We start from the raw sequence: 18,174 nt of genomic DNA on the forward strand, positions 1-18,174 counted from the left end.
ATAAATGAAGTGATTTAAAAATAGGAGATAAAATACATGATAGTATAAAAACAATGATATGAAAATCTTACCACAATCTGATTTGTAATCTAGACTTGGAAAAACATCACTTACTAACAACTTGACCATTTAGAAATGGAAATTATTCATCTTGAAAATAATATTTTGTGGAAAGAATGCTTTTTAAAATGAAGAATGATTAAAACATAGAGCACATCTTTATCTCCAAGAGGCACAGTCAGATCTAACAAGTTTGACATTGTGTTTTAATAGTTAGTAAATTCTGCATTAGGTGATTATGGTAAATTATGATAATTTTGGTAGATAATGACATTTTTAAGAATTATAGATGTTTTATAAATATGTTGTATAACCAAGCAGTGGCACTTAGTTTTCTTCCTGAAGGAAAGGAATTAAGTGTCCCCACGTGTATCTTACAGGAATACAACTTGTGTTCATTGAGTTTACAGTACATATTAGAAACTTAATATATATTATCCTAAGCTTCCTGTTAACGGTTAAGAGATAGTTAAGACTCAGAAAGAATAAGATCACACAGGTATTATGAGGTAGTAGATTTAGAATTCCAAGGTAGAGCTTTCCAAAGTGTTCTCTTTTTTCATCATCATATTTCACAGATTCTAAGACACTTTTTTTCACACTTATAAATAATCTGTGAAATTTGAAAATTACAAATTTTCAAATCATACATTTTAGAGGTAATTGTAGATATTATGCTAAGCATTCTACTTGACTTGAATTTTTTATGAGTCCATAGACATTTTTACTAGCCTTAATTTCAGAAACAAATTAGATAAAAAATTCGGTTTTTAAAGAAAAGTGATAGGATCCAACATGGCTGCCGACAGGATGGCAAGCTGCAAGATAGTGTGTGAGTGAAAGAACAAAAGGAGAGTGCGTGGATGTGCGGAGAGTGTCTGTATTTGTGAGTGAGGGACAGGTATATTCCAAGGAATTGTTGGGGACAGCCGGACCGGGCTCCCCTGGCTGGGCAGCCTCTACTGCTGCTGAAATCTCCCACAGAGCAGCTGGCTCTGCTGCGGAGACTGCACCATCTTGAAAGGGAGAGTGGTGGTGATCTGAAGCCCAGCCTTACCTTCAATTGGAGATCTTGGATACCTCCCGGTACCCTATAACCATAACCCCCAGGGATGAGCTGCCTTAGCTGAGAACCCAGGAACACCAAGACTCCAGCCTCGGACCACGGGTGCCTAGAAAGTCTGTCCAGAAGGAGACAAAGTGGCGCAAATACGTGGACAAGCCCTGTGCCTTGTCACAGAGCAGAGAGAAGGAACACTGAATTGATTAATATCCACCTGGAATTGGCGAGTCAAACACAGTCATTGCAGGAGAGAGAGAGCTACATAACCAGACATCCAGAGAGGAGCGATCATGGGGAGACAACGAAACAGCCCACATACAAAAGAAAAGGAGGAATCACCAGAAAGGAAATTAAACTAAATGGAGGCAAGCAATATGTCAGAGAAAGAATTCAGAGAAATGGTCATAAGGTTGCTGAAAAGGTTGGAAGACAAATTCAACAATATGTGTAAGAACCAAGAGGAAATGAAGAACAACCAAGAAGAGATGAAAAATGACATCACTGCAATAAAGAACTCAATAGAAAGCATCAACAGTAGACTGAAAGAAGCGGAGGACCATATCAGGGAGCTAAAAGACAAGGTAGGAAAAAATAACCAAACAGAGCAGCATCTAGAAAATAAAAAAACAAATTAAAAAACAGGAAAAGAGCCTAAGGGAACTTTGGGACAACACAAAATGAAACAACATCCCCATAACACGGGTGTCAGGAGGAGAGGAAAATGAGCAAGAAATAGAAAACCTCTTTGAAGAAATAATGACAGAAAACTTTTCTGATATCGGGAAGACAAAAACTCACACAAGTCCAAGAAGCTCACAGAGTCCCAAACAAGATGAACCCCAAAAGATCGACACCAACACACATTATAATTAAATTGGCAAACACAAATCACAAAGTAAGAATCTTAAAGGCTGCCAGAGAGAGACAAAGTTACCTACAAAGTATCTCCCATCAGACTATCGACTGATTTCTCAACAGAAACACATCAGGCCAAAAGGGAATGGAATAAAATATACAAAGTCATGCAAAGGAAAGGTCTGAATCCAAGAATACTGTACCCAGCAAGGCTATCAATAAAAATTAAGGGTGAAATCAGGAGCTTCACAGACAAAATAAGGACTAAGGGAGTTTATTACCACCAAACCAGCAATGCAAGAAATGATAAAGGTTCTATAAAAAGAAGAAATAGGAAGGGAAGAAGGAACACAAGCATAAAGTATAAAAATGGTGACACACAAGTATCTATGAATCATAACTTCAAATGTAAATGGATTAAATGCCCCAATCAAAAGACATAGGGTAGCTGAGTGGATAAGAAAACATGACCCATATATTTGCTGTCTACAGGAAACCCACCTTAGAACAAAGGACTCTCACAGACTGATTGTGAAGGGATGAAAAAAGGTTTTTCAGGTGAATGGACATGAAAAAAAAGCTGGGGTAGTAATACTTATATCCAACAAATTAGACCTCAATGTGAAGGCAATAACAAGAGATAAGGAAGGCGACTTCATAATACTGAAAGGAGCAATTAAACAAGAAGATATAACTCTGGTAAACATTTATGCACCCAATACAGGAGCACCCAAATACATTAAAAAATCTCTGGAGGATATAAAGGGAGAGATTGACAGCAATACAGTCGTAGTAAGGACTTTAATACCCCACTAACACCACTGGACAAATCCTCTAAACATAAAATCAGCAAAGAAACAGCAATCCTAAATGACTTACTAGATCACATGGAATTAATTGACATCTTCAGAACATTCCACCCCAAAGCCACAGAATATACATTCTTCTCAAGTGCACATGGGTCGTTTTAAAAGATAGACCACATATTGGGGCACAGGCAGAGTCTCTTCAAATTCAAGAAGATAGAAATCATATCAAGCATCTTCTCAGATCACAATGGCATAAAACTAGAAATCAACTACAAGAAAAACAATAAAAAAATCAAATACTTGGAGGCTAAATAGCATGCTATTAAACAATGATTGGGTTACCAAAGAGATCAAGAAAGAAATAAAAAGCATCTTGGCAACAAATGACAATGAAAACACAGCCATCCAAAATCTATGGGACACAGCAAAAGCAGTCTTGAGAAGGAAGTTCATAGCTCTGCAGGCCTATCTCAAAAAACAAGAAAAAATGGTAATAAATTATATAACCCTACAGCTCAAAGAGTTAGAAAGAGAGCAACAAGAAAACCTCAGCATAAGCAGAAGGAAGGAAATAATAAAGATCAGAGCAGAGATAAACGACATAGAGACCAAAAAAAACAATACAAACGATCAACAAAACCAAGAGCTGGTTCCTTGAAAGGATAAAAAGGATTGATGAACCTCTAGCCAGGCTCACCAAGAAGCAAAGAGAGAGGACCCAAATAAACAAAATCAGAAATTAAAGAGGTGAAATAACAACCAATCCCACAGAAATATAAACGATTACAAAAAAATACTATGAACAACTCTATTCCAACAAAATGGACATATTCTTAGAAAAATACAAGTTCACAAAACTCAATCAGGAAGAATCAAAAAACCTGAATAGGCCAATACCTACAGAAGAAATTGAAGCAGTAATCAAAAATCTTCCAGCAAACAAAAGCCCTAGTCTGGACAGCTTTACAGAGGAGTTCTACCAAGCATTCAAAGAAGAACTAAAACCTATCCTCCTCAGACTATTCCAAAAAATACAAGAGGAAGGCACACTTCCAATCTCTTTCTATGAAGCCAGCATTACTCTAATCCCAAAAACAGATAAAGACACCACAAAAAAAGAGAACTACAGGCCAATATCCTTGATGAACATAGATGCTAAAATCCTCAACAAAATTCTAGCAAATTGGATCCAGCATTACATTAGAACGATCATTCACCATGACCAAGTGGGATTTATTCTGGGGATGCAAGGATGGTACAATATCTGAAAATCAATAAATGTGATACACCACATAGACAAACTGAGAGACAAAAATCACATAATCATATCAATCGATGCAGAAAAAGCATTTGACAAAATCCAACACCCTTTCTTGATAAAAACTCTCAACAATGTGGGAACAGAGGAATCATACCTCAACATAATAAAAGCCCTATATGATACAGCTACAGCCAACATCATACTCAGTGGGCAAAACTAAACTCATTTCCCCTAAGAACAGGAGCAAGACAGGGATGCCCACTATCACTACTCCTGTTCGAATAGTAGTGGAACTGCTCGCCATAGAGATCAGACAAGAAGAAGAAATAAAAGGCATCCAAATTGGAAAGAAAAAGTAAAACTCTCCTTGTTCGCAGATGACATGATACTATACATAGAAAACCCCAAAAACTGTATCAAAAAACTACTAGACCTAATAAGTGAATTTGGCAATGTAGCAGGATGCAAAATTAACACTCAAATCTATGGCCTTTTTATACACCAATAATGAACTCACAGAAAGAGAAATGAAAACGTTCCCATTTACCATTGCACCAAAAAAATTAAGATACCTAGGAATAAACTTAACTAAATATGTTAAAGACCTGTACTCAGAAAACTTCAGGACATTGAAAAAAGGAAGACATAAACAAATGTAAAAACATACCATGTTCATGGATTGGTAGAATCAACATTATTAAAATGTCCATAGTACCCAAAGCAATCTTCAGATTCAATGAAATCCTCATTAAAATACCAATGGCACATTTCAAAGATCTAGAAAAACTCTTCAAAAATTTATCTGGAATAAAAAAAGACCCTGAATAGCCGCAGCAATCCTGAGAAAGAAGAACAAAGTTGGAGGGATCACAATACCAGACATCAAGCTACATTACCATGCCACAGTTCTCAAAACTGCCTGGTACTGGAACAAGAACAGACATATGGATCAATGGAACAGAACAGAGAACCCAGAAATTGACCCAATCCATTATGCTCAATTAATATTTGACAAAGGCGGCATGAGCATACAATGGAGTTAAAACAGTCTCTTTAATAAATGGTGCTGGGAAATTTGTACAGATACATGCAAAAAAAACTGAAACTAGATCACCAACTTACACCATACGCAAAACAAATTCAAAATGGCTAAAGGACTTGAATGTAAGACGGGAAACCATAAAAATCCTACAAGACTCCATAGGCAGCAAAATAGCAGACATATGTCACAGCAATATCTTTACAGACACAGCTCCTAGGGCAATGGAGACTAAGGAGAAAATAAACAAATGGGGCTACATCAATATAAAAAGCTTCTGCACAGCAAAAGAAACCATCAGCAAAACAACAAGAAAGCCTACTGCATGGGAGAACATATTTGCTAATGTTATTTCCGATAAGGGCTTAATCTCCAAAATTACAGAGAACTCATACAACTTAACAAAAGGAAGATAAACAGCCCAATCAAAAAACGCTCAAAGGATGTAAATTGACACTTTTTGAAAGAGGACATACAGAAGGCCGAGAGACATATGAAAACATGCTCAATGTCACTAATCATCCGAGTGATGCAAATCAAAACAACAGTGAGATACTATCTCACTCCTGTCAGAATGGCTATCATCAACAAATCAATAAATGACTAGTGCTGGCGAGGATGTGGAGAAAAAGGAACCCTCCTGCACTGCTGGTGGGAATGCAGACTGGTGCAGCCACTGTGGAGAACAGTATGGAGTTTCCTCAAAACATTAAAAATGGGACTCCCACCGAAACCGGTTTGGCTCAGTGTATAGAGCGTCGGCCTGCGGACTGAAAGGTCCCAGGTTCGATTCCGGTCAAGGGCATGTACCTTGGTTGCAGGCACATCCCCAGTAGGGGTTGTGCAAGAGGCAGCTGATCGATGTTTCTCTATCATCGATGTTTCTAACTCTCTATCCCTCACTCTTCCTCTCTGTAAAAAATCAATAAAATATATTTTTTAAAAAAATGGGACTCCTATTTCACCCAGTAATCCCACTCCTAAGACTATATCCCAACAAACCAGAAACACAAATCTTAAAGGATATATGCACCCTATGTTCATAGCAGCACAATTTACAATAGCTAAAATTTGGACACAGCCTAAGTGCCCATCAGCAGATGAGTGGATTAAAAAACTGTGGTACATCGAAACAATGGAATACTATGCCGCTATAAAAAAAGAAGAAACTTTTAACATTTGCAACAACATGTATGGAACTGGCGAACATTATGCTAAGTGAAATAAGCCAGTCAGAAAAAGATAAGTGAATTCTACCTGTAGTGGCAAGGAGGAACATTTGATAACATGTCAAAGAATAATTTCCTTTCTTGCTCTCATTTGTTTTCAATGGTGAAGACATTGCTGATTTTTTTTTAATTTAAAATTTTTATTATTGACACTATCGCAGATGTCCTCCATTCCCCGTCCCCCCCTTTGTCCACCTCCACCCAGCTCCTGTCCTCACCCCATATCCCACTTATCCCTCCCTACAGTATTGCCTGTCCAGGGGCTATGCATATATGTTCTTTAGCTAAACCCTTCACCTTCCTTTACCTAGTACCCCCTACTGTACTCTCCTCTGACATTTGTCAATCTGTTCCATGTATTCATGGTTCTGGTTCTATTTTGTTCCTCAGTTTATATTGTTCATTAGATTCCACTTATAAGTGAGATCATCTGTTATTTGTCTTTCTCTGACTCACTTATTTCCCTTAGCATAATAATCTTCAGGTGCATCCATGTTGTCGCAAAGGGTAATAGTTCCTTTCTTTTACAACCATTGTAGTAGTTCATTGTGTAAATATACCACAGCTTTTTATTCACTCATCTACTGATGGGCACTTGGGCTGTTTCCAGATCTTTTAAATAATGCTACTATGAACATAGGAGTGCATTTATGCATTCTGATTGATATTTTGGGATGCTTAGGATATATACCCATAAGTGGGATCACTGCATCAAAAGGCAGTTCCATTTTTTAATTTTTTTTGAGGAACCTCCATACTGATTTCCACAGTGGCTGCTTCAGTCTGCATTCCCACCAGAAGTGTACTAGGGTTCCCTTTACTCTACATCCTCTCCAGCACTTGTTGTTTGTTAATTTATTGATAGTAGCCATTCTGGCAGAGGTGAGGTAATACTTCATTGTAGTTTTAACTTGCATCTGTCTGGTGATTAGTGACTTGGAGCATTTTTTCATATGTCTCTTGCCCATCTGTATGTACTCTTTGGACAAGTGTCTATTCAGTTCCTTTGCCCATTTTTTGGTTTTGTTAATCCTCACCCCAGGATATTCTTCCACTGATTTTTACAGAGAGTGGAAGGGAAGGTGAGAGACATACAGAGAGAGAAACATCAATGTGAGAGCGACACATTGATTGATTGCTTCCTGCATGCACCCTGACCGGGGACTGGGATCGAGCCTGCAACCAAGATACTTGCCCACAACTTGAATTGAACCCTGAACCCTTCAGTCTGTGGGCTTTCACTATCCATTGAGCCAAACCGGCTAGAGCCCTTAGCCCGCGGGGGCTGCTGATCAGCCCCACCTCTCTGATCAGGCCCAGAGGTGCTGACTGGCATAGAAACCAACCAATCAGAACCAAATCTGGGTGAACTGTGAGGAGCCAATGGCTACCTAGGAGGTGGAGCTTTTGACGCTGACTGGCATAGAAACCGACCAATCAGAACCTAATCTCGGTGAACTGTGAAGGCATAACCTAAGGAGGGGCCTGAGGAGGCATTTTAAGGGCAATAGCTATTTGGTGTAAGGTGTAAGAAAGCGGTTCAATTTTTTAATGACTGATTTGGCAGCATAGTGCATATGGCTGGATATCAGTCCAGATACAGGAATTATGTATTTTTGTTTTGCCAAGAGCATCTCCTCCTGCTGAAAAGTCTCCTCCCTCCCACCCATTTAAGCAATCCTATCCTATATAATCTATCTATACTACTAAAAGGGTAATACGCTAATTAAACCGGTCAACCGGCCATCTTCTGGACATCTGACTTCCTTCCGGACAAAGCCATGGTGGTGGGGGCTGAGGCAGAGAGTGCAGTTGCGGGTGAGATCAGGTCTGCAGGGGAGGGCAGTTGGGGGCGAGATCAGGCCTGCAGGGGAGGGCAGTTGGGGGCAAGATCAGGCCTACAGGGGAGGGCAGTTGGGGGTGAGATCAGGCCGGCAGGGGAGGGCCATTGGGGGTGAAATCAGGTTAGCAGGGGAGGGCAAGTTAGGGGTGATCAGGCAGTCAGGCAGAGGGGTTAGGGGCAATCAGACAGAGGCATTTAGGGACGATCAGGCAGGCAGGCAGGTGAGCGGTTAGGAGCCAGCAGTCCCAGATTGTGAGAGGGATGTCCCCCAAAGGGTCCCTGATTGGAGAGGGTGCAGGCTGTGTGAGGACCCCCCCCCCGCCCCCGTGCACAAATTTTGTGCACCGGGCCACTAGTGTTGAATAAAAGTGGGAAAGTGGCTATCTGTCTTGTTCCTGACCTTAAGGGAAATGCTTTTAGTTTTTGTCTATTCGTATGATATTGGCTGATTATTTGTCATATATAGCCTTTATTATGTTGAGGTATGATCCCTTTATTCCCATATTGCTGAGAATTCTATCATAAATGTTTGCTGGATTTTATTGAATAGTTTTTCTACATCTATTGATATGATCATGTAATTTTTATCTTTTATTTTGTTTATGTGATGTATCACATTTATTGATTTGTGTAAATTGTACTAGCCTTCTTCCCCAGAATAAATGCCAGTTAGTCATGGTGTATGATCTTTTTAATGTATTGCTGTATCTCGTTTACTAATATTTTGTTGAGGCTTTTAGCATCTATGTTCATCAGGGATTTTGGCCTTAATTATCTTTCTTTGTAGTGTGTTTTTCTGGTTTTGAAACTAGGGTAATGCTGGCCTCATAAAAAGAATTTGGAAGTCTTCCCTCCTCTAGAATATTTTACAATAGTTTGGGAAGGATTGCTGTTTATTCTTCTTAATGTTTGGTAAAATTCTCCTGTGAAACCATCTGGTATGGAACTTTTATTTGATGGAAGTTTTTGATACGTGTTTCAATTTCATTAGTTGTTATTGGTATATTTAGGTTTCCTAATTGATCCTTATTGAGTTTTAGAATAGTGTATGTTTCTAGGAATTTGGTCATTTCACCCAGGTTGTCCAATTTGCTGGCATAGTTTTCATAATATTTTCTTACAGTCCTTTGTATTTCTGTGAGGTCAGTTGTTACTTTGCCTTTTTCGTTTCTGATTTTATTTATTTGAGTCCTTTCTCTTTGTTTCTTGGTGAGTCTTGGTAACAGTTTATCAATCTTGTTTATCTTCTCAAAGAACCAACTCTTGGTTTTCTTGATCTTTTGTATTTTTTTTAACTCTGTGTCATTTATTTCTATTCTGGTCTTTATTACTTTCTTCCTCTGGTTTTCTTGTGTGTGTGTTGTTATTGTTGTTGTTTTTCTAGTTCTTTTAGGTGTATCATTAGATTATTTATTTGAAGTTTTTCTTGCTTCTTGACATAGACTTGTAATTCTATGAACTTCCCTCTCAGAACTCTTTTGCTGTATCCCATAGATTTGGGTTATTGTGTGTTCCTTTTCATTTGTTTCCACTATACACACACACACACACACACACACACACACACACACACACACATATATACACACACACACACACACACACACACACACATATATATATATATATATATATATATTCCTTGATTTCTTTATTTCTTTTGTAATTCTTTCCTTATTCAATAATATGCTATTTAGCCTCTATGTGTTTTAGTGTTTTTGAGGATTTTGTTGTAGTTTATTTCTAGTTTCATGCCATTATGGTTTGAGAAAGATGCTTGGTATGATATCAATCATCCTGAATTTGTTAAGACCTATATTTTGTTCTAACATGCATTCTATCTTTGAGAATGTTCCATGTGCACTTAAGAAGAATATATATTCTGCTCCTTTGGGATTAAATGCTCTGTAAATATCAACTAAATCCATCTGATCAACTTTGTCATTTAAGGTCAGTGTTTCCTTGTTTATTGGAAGATCTATCCAGTGATGATAGTGGGATGTTATAGTTCCCTACTATGACTGTATTGCTGCCAATCTCTCCCTTAAAGTCCACCAAGAGGTTTTTGTTTGTTTGTTTATTTTTAATATTTATGCTCCTATATTGGTTGCATATATGTTGCAGGGGTCATGTCCTCTTGTTGGATCAATCTCTTTAGTATTACGTAGTGACCTTTATTGTCTCTTGTTATGGCCTATGTTTTGAGGTCTATGTTGTCAGATATTAGTATTGCTATCCCAGCTTATTTTTTGTTTCCATATTCATGGAATATTGCTTTCCATCCTTTTACTTTCAGTCTGTGTGAATCTTTTGTGCTGAGGTGGGTTTCTTGAAGGTAGCATATGTACGGGTCATGTTTTCTTATCCATTTTGTCACACTATATCTTTTAACTAGAGGCCCAATGCACGAACTTTGTGCAAGAATAGGCCTTCCATCCCTGGGCTGTCAGCACTAGCTTCCCTCGCAGCCCCAGCTTCGTCCAGAAGGTAGTTTAGAAGGACATCTAGTCTAATTAGCATATTATGCTTTTATTATTATAGATTGGAGTATTTACTGTATTTACTTTATTATTATTAGGTATTTATTTATTTCCATTTTTATTCTTTATGCTTGTGTTTCTCTCTGTTTTTATTTCTTCTTTTTTTTAAGCTGGACCTTTATCATTTCTTGCAATGCTGGTGTGGAAATAATCTACTCCTTTAGCCTTTTTCTTTGTCCAGGAAACTTTTTCGCCTTCATTTTTAAATGATTGTCTTGCTGGATAGAGTAGTCTTAGTTTCAAGTCCTTGCTTTTCATTACTTTGAATACTTCAAGCCATTCCTTTCTGGCCTGAAGTGTTTCTGTTGAAAAATCTGCTGACATCCTTTTGGAAACCATCTTGTAGAAAAACTAACGTTTTCTTTCTTTCTGCCTTTAAAATTCTCTCTTCATCTTTATCCTTTGCCATTTTGATTATGATGTGTCTTACTGTGAGTCTATTTGGGTTCATGTTGATTGGGACTCTCTGAACTTCCTGAACTTGCATGAATTTTTCCTTAACCAGGTTAGGAAAGTTTTCTGCCATTATTTCTTCAAACAGGTTTTTTATCCCTTGCCAACTTTCTTCTCCTTCTGCTACACATTGATATGGATATTTTTACATTTCATGTTGTCCCAATGTTCCATTAAATTATCCTTGTGTTTTTTAAATAAATTCTTATTTCTTTTGTTGCTCTGATTGAATGTATGTTTTCTACCTTGTCTCCAAATGGCTGATTCAATCCACTGCTTCATCCAGCCTCCTACCAGTGTATTCTTGATCTCAGATATGGTATGTTTCATTTTCAACTGGTTTTTGTTCACCGTTTCTGTGTACTTTTTCACGCTAGTATAGTTTCCACTAAGTTCTGTGTAGTTCCCATTGAACTTTGTATCTGATAAATTCCTTGCCTTCATTTCATTTCAATATATCTATGGAGATTCCTCATTTGGGGGTTGTTTCTTTGTCTCCCCATTTTAAGTGTTTCTTTGTTATTGTTTCTATGTATTAGAATTGCTATTACTCCCAGTCCTAATGCAGTTGCTTTATGTAGTAGGTGTCCTGTGGGACCTAGTGGAGCAGTCTGCTTGATCTCCTGACCTGAATGTTCTAGGGATGTCCCTTGTATTGGGTATTTGAGCTCTCCTGTTGGAATTGGGTCTTAACTGTTTTTGTCTCAAAGAGATTGCTAAGATAGACTCATATGAACTGTTTAAATCCAAGTGACAGATTTGTGTGGCAAAATTGAATATATGGCAAAAAAGAAATACGCGGCTTTAAAAAACAACAACTTCATTTTCAGTGTTCTCTAGTATGCAAAATTTGAAAGGAAATTTGTCCTAGGTCACCTGTGTCCAAAATTAAATAAACTGAAGTAATTTTAATCCTTAAAAATTAAATTTCGAGTTTTCCAACATTCTGGTTGAAGCATTACAATTTTTTAAAAATATATTTTATTGATTTTTTACAGAGAGGAAAAGAGAGGGATAGAGAGTTAGAAACATTGATGAGAGAGAAACATCGATCAGCTGCCTCCTGCACATCCCCCACTGGGGATGTGCCCGCAACCAAGGCACATGCCCTTGACCAGATTCGAACCTGGGACCCCCTCAGTCCGCAGTCCGATGCTCTATCCACTGAGCAAAACCGGTTTCGGCGCCTTACAATTTTTAAAGAATTTAAGTTATCCTATATGATAAAGAGGAATTATGCAAATTGACCCTCGCGCCCTCGCACAGGATGGCTGCCCCCATGTGGTCAAAGATGGCCACCACAAGATGGCCAGCAGGGGAGGGTAGTTGTGGGTGATCAGGCCAGCAGGTGAGGGTACTTGGGGGGGACAGGCCTGCAGGGGAGGGCAGTTGGGGTACCAGGCCAGCAGGGGAGGGCACGGGGGGGGGGGACCAGGCCTGCAGGGGAGGGCAGTTGGGGGGACCAGGCCTGCAGGGGAGGGCAGTTAGAGGCGATCAGGCGGCAGGGGAGGGCAGTTATGGGCGACCAGGCCAACATGGGAGGGCAGTTGGGGGCAACCGGGCCTGCAGGGTAGGGCAGTTAGGGGCGACCAGGTGGCAGGAGAGGGCAGTAGGGGCAACTGGGCCTGCAGGGGTGGGCAGTTGGGGGTTACTGGGCCAGCAGGGGAGGGCAGTTTGGGGCAATTGAGCCGGCAGGGGAGCAGTTAGGCATCGATCAGCCTGGCAGGGGAGTGGTTAGGGGTGATCATGCTGGCAACCAGGTAAGCGGTTGGGAGCCAGCAGTCCTGGATTGTGAGAGGGATGTCTGACTACCGGTTTAGGCCCTAAACCGGTAGTCAGACATCCCCCGAGTGGTCCCAGATTGGAGAGGGTGCAGGCTGGACTGAGGAACACCCTCCCCAGTGCATGAATTTCGTGCACCAGGCCTTTAGTTTAATTATATTACTGATTCAAGATTGCATAGTGGAGAACCCCATTTCTTAAGCTGATGGGAGAAACATAATAAAGTTCATGTCTTCATAACAATCTATATATATAAAACCCTAAGCGACCATCGCAACCTAACGGATGACCGAACAGGCTGTGTGCGGCGACTAGGACAGCAGGGGCGTTAGTGAGGGGTGACCATACGACTAAGCAGCAGGCTGAATGGGGCAACCAGGCTGGCAGGGGGGTCAGTGAGGAGCAACCAAACGACAGAGCAGCAGGCTGCGTGGGGTGACCAGGCCAACAGGGGTGTCAGTGAGGGGCAACCAAACAACTGGGCAGCAGATTGCATGCGTGGGGCGAACAGGCCGGCAGGGGGGCAGTTAAAGGTGACCAGGCCGGCAGTGGGGGGGGGCAGTAAGGGATGACTAGGCCAGCGGGGGGGGAGCAGTAAGGGGTGACCAGGCCAGCGGGGGGTGGGGGGCAGTTGTTAGTGACCAGGCTGGCAGGGGGGGCTGTTAGGGGCAATCAGGCTGGCAGGCAGGTGAACAGTTAGGAGCCAGTGGTCCTGGATTGTGAGAGTTATGTCCGACTGCCGGCAGTCGGACATCCACCAAGGGGTCCCGGATTAGAGAGGGTACATGTTGGGCTGAGGGGGCCCCTCCCCCCATGCATGAATTTCATGCACTGGGTCTCTAGTATAATATATAAGGAAGTCAATTAACTTGTATAAATTTTAGTTGTTCTCCAGATGTTTAGCCTCTATGTATATTGTTATTCTTTTTCAAAGCCTGAATAGGGAATAAGCAGCACAATTACTTTGAAGATCTGAGTTTGAAAAGAAATGGCAACTATTTACATACCATATTTAAGGGAGATTTTAGCTTGGCTAGGACAACTATATATTATTTGCAGTTCTACAACTTGGTGGTTGACATCAATTCATTTCACATATATTTGTTAAGTGCCTGTTAAGTGCCTGGAACTGAGCTTCCAATGGTGGAAATAAAAAGTGACATGGGCTTTTATGGTGTATCACAGCTGGAGCTGCGTTCACATTTATTCTTGGTCAGTGTCGTTTGTTAGTTTGATTGTACTTATGTCCTTTATAATAACCATTTAAGCTTTTGTATTTTTACCTTTTTCTGTATACCTATTCCATTAGCATTGTAATGCAGGTAGTGTGCAATTTAAACACATCATAAGAAAGCTCTCAACCACTAAATGTGAATTACTAAATTCATATGCCAGAACAAGTTTAATCTGTTTTGGTCATTTTCACCATTAGCTATACTAATTTTGTTTCATAGTATTAAATCATCATTTCTTGTTTACTTCCTTTTCTGACAAATGCACATAAATTTTGATTTTTTTTTTATATTGTACTTAAATGAAATAATACAACAAACCCATTAATAGAGTTACTAGACTTTAATGCATGTTTGTTTTCCTTATTTTTATGATACTAATTTTTACCGGTTATCAATGGGACACAGTAAATGCAGTTTTCGTTTGAAGTATCACTTTTACGTAGCTTAGAAAAAGGCTAACCATTTACATTTGATTATTTAGACATAGTCTAATTTGGTAGTGGTCTTACAGGTCATATAAATTTGCCTTCTCCTCCTCCTCCTCCTCCTCCTCGTCATCCTCCTCTTCCTCCTCTTTCTCCTCCTCCTTCTCCTCCTTCTCCTCCTTCTTCCTCTCCTCCTCATCCTTCATCTTCCTCTCCTCCTCCTCCTCCTTCTTCTTCTCCTTCATTTTTTTCTTCTTCCTCTTCTCCCTTCTTCTTCCTCCTTCATCCTCCTTCCTTCCTCTTTCTCCCTCCTTCCTTCTTCCTCCTTCCTTTTTCCTCCTTCTTCCTTCCTTCCCCCCCCCTCCTCCTCCTTTTTCTTCCTTCTTCTTTATTCTTTCTTCTTCTTCATTTTCCTTCTTAACAGTTTTCCCTATAAGATGGTTATCTAAGCTTTTTGGATAGAGCTTTCAAGGTAATATGCAGCTCTTACACTTTTGCAAAGCATGCTTATTATAAAGTTATCTTCTCTGCTGGACTGCAAGTTGCTTTTTATAAAACTACTAGTAGGCTATCGCGCAATATCGTGCGCAGTAGGCCACTCACCGCTTCCCTGGGAGCCAGTGAGAACCACAGCGCGCCACCGGGAGCCGGGAGGTACCAGCTCTGCTTCTGCGGAAGGAAGGCCTGCCATCTCGCGATCTCTCCAGACCTGTGCACAGCCGCAGAGGCTGTGGGCCAGCCCCCCGTCCCCCAGAGGCCCTCTGTGCCCAGAGTGTCGCCGTGGCAACGAAGCAAGCATCCGGCCCCAACCACTCCATGTCCGCTGCCCAGAGGCCCTCCGTCGCCACGGCGATGAAGCAAGCATTCCGCCAGGCCGCTCACGCTGCCTGCTTCCAGCGGCAGCCCCCCCTGGACTGGAGGACTCCAGCAAGGCTGATGGGACTGGGAGCCGCCATCTTGTGGCTATGGGCATTGCCATCTTTGTGATGAAGTGATGGTTAATTTGCATATTACCCTTTTATTTGCTAGGATTACCTCTTTATCCTAACTAGGCTGATCTCTATCAGACCTTTTATTGTTTGGCTCTTTTCCTCTGGAAGAACTCCATTTTGTTATTGAGATTTTGAAATTAGGAGCCTCAATCCTGGCAGTGTTTTAGTGGTTATTTTTCCAGTGCAGGTTAGTGAGATTTTTACTTCTTTTTAATCTGTTTATGCAGGTAAAGATTGCAATTGCTTTCTCTTAAGCTACCATGTCACCCTTTTATCTCATATTGAGATTGTATAAAATTTGTTTTATGCTCCCCCATTATGTGTTAATAGTCTCTTGCTCAGATAGTAACATGTCAGAAATGTTTATGTATTCCAATTGTAATTATATTCTATTAATTTTTAGTTATAACATTTGAAACTCTTGTTTTTATCATTGAGGTGTATAATTATTCTCTTCATCCTTGTGCATATTTTTAGTATACATACTGCATATTTTAATATACATGCTGAATATAGCTGCATTTTTAATATACATACTCTATCATGGAAGAAATAGGTAATGGTGAAAAGCACAAAGAATAAAGTTTTGTGGCATATTCAGCAAAATTTTAACATTCGTGCTTTTGTTTTTAATATATTTTTTTTATTTCAGAGAGGAAGGGAGAGGGAGATAAATAAAAGTTAAATGTCATATTTTGTTCGATAAAGACAATGTAATAGGAATAATTTCTTGTATTCTAAGAACTTTCACTTTAAAAATTTTGAATGTTAAAATTGCCTTTTTATTTTACACAGGATGATAGCAAGCAGGCACAGTTCTTAGCTTTAGCTGTTGTTTACTTCATTTCGGTTCTGATGGTTTCCAAGTACCGTGACATATTAGAACCCCAGCGAGAGACTGCAAGAACTGGAAGTCAACCAGGTAGAAACATCAGACAGGAAATAAATTCACCAACGAGTACAGGTATTTAATATTTTTATATTATTTAAATTTTCATTATAATTTGCCTTCTTTTAATCTCATTTTTACATCCAGACTTAAACTGATTCTATTCATAATCATCTCATACATTTACAAATTAATGGAATATAAAGACCAATTTAATATTCATCTAATTCCTAAAAAATGTATGAATGGTATTTCTATGATATTTGCTATATTCTCATTTATCTGTGCTGTTTTGGTTTTAATGTTTTATATTTATTAATACAAATCATTTATACTACTATCTTATTTGCAAGCAACTCATATTTTAAATGTATTACTTTTAACTTTTATAAACATGAAAGTAGGAGGTCCTTATAGAGTAGTACAAGACCAAGACTAAGCCAAAATATAAATCTTTATAGCCAAGTTCAAAGATAGTCTTCCTTCCTTCTTTCCTTCCTTCCCTCCTTCCCCCCTTCCTTCCTTCCTTCCTTCCTTCCTTCCTTCCTTCCTTCCTTCCTTCCTTCCTTCCTTCCTTCCTTCCTTCCTTTTCCTTTTGCTGTATAATTATTTCAGTATCTAAATAGAAATGCTCTATGTTCTATATCATCTGTATTCAAAATATTCTGTATTCTGTAGGAAGCTGTTATAGGGTTAAGCCTCAGACTGACCTGCTGTCAAAGTCGCAAACAAGTCCCAGCTTGGAGGGCACAGTCCTCTAAGGATAATTAAGCTTAATCTTATAACTGCTCCCTAGATCTTTCCTGGGTAGCTAGTGGGCTGTGGGAGGGGCAGCAAGTGCTGCCAAAACAAGTGAAACTTACAACAACATTGTCAATTGCCTTGTTTGTCCCTGATTATAAATAAAGCCTCAGCTTTGCAGTCTGGATCGGTTCTGTGGCCTCAGCCAGGCACAGAAGATCCACCTAGACCCAGCCTTTTCTCTTTGTCTATCATTTCTCCATCCTTCGTCGCCCATGCTCAGGCTCGCCGAGCCCTTGGCTGTTCTGGTGCGGCCCAGTATTAAATATCAGTATTCTATCAGAGATCATAATAGGCAAACATACATTCTAAACTTTATACCAAAGTAGCTTCAATTAAAATCAAAGACTTATAGACAACAATGAACCAACTTGGCTCATGTCTTTCTTACCTACCCATTATTGTAGGAGTTCTTGCATTATCAAATTTGTCTACTCTGCTTGAAAATATTAAATATTTCCTGGCACCAAATTTTTTAATATCATGGAGTTCCTTCTATCAATTGCATTACAGGCCATGTTTATATCAAGGTTATTTCTCTGTGTTTTTTTTGCAGTGTAACCTTGGTAACCCAGCGGTTATTTCATGTACCACTGGATTCATTGGTAGTTTAAATTTTATTTCCTAAATAAATGTATATGACATATAAATAAAATGTATATTTTAACAAGTGCATAGAAATTAGTAGTCAAATCTCTGCATCTTGTTTTTTATAGCATTTCATATCTCATTTACCTTTTATTGCTGTTGTGGAAATAATGGATTATGTATAAGTTTTAATACTTTGCTGTTTCATGCTATATTTAGTTTAAACTCATAAACATGTTATTATTCATTGTAGTATACTCTTTTAACTTTGTTCTTCAAATTAAACATTATCTTACCACTGCAGTTAATG

At 39.4% G+C, this 18,174-nt stretch overlaps 1 protein-coding gene across 4 annotated transcripts in view; it reads left to right on the forward strand.

The window, feature by feature from the left end:
* NBEA (neurobeachin) overlaps nucleotides 1-18,174 on the forward strand; it is an 873,840-nt gene that overhangs the window by 304,263 nt on the left and 551,403 nt on the right. For all 4 annotated transcript variants that reach the window (XM_079778900.1, XM_079778901.1, XM_079778902.1 and 1 more), the window contains one exon: nucleotides 16,382-16,550. In XM_079778900.1, the coding sequence (XP_079635026.1) occupies nucleotides 16,382-16,550 (169 nt within the window). The remainder of the gene's footprint in view (nucleotides 1-16,381; nucleotides 16,551-18,174) is intronic.

Source organism: Cnephaeus nilssonii (assembly GCF_951640355.1).
Source record: "Cnephaeus nilssonii genome assembly, chromosome: 8".
In the NCBI taxonomy this organism is placed as follows: Eukaryota; Metazoa; Chordata; class Mammalia; order Chiroptera; family Vespertilionidae; genus Cnephaeus; species Cnephaeus nilssonii.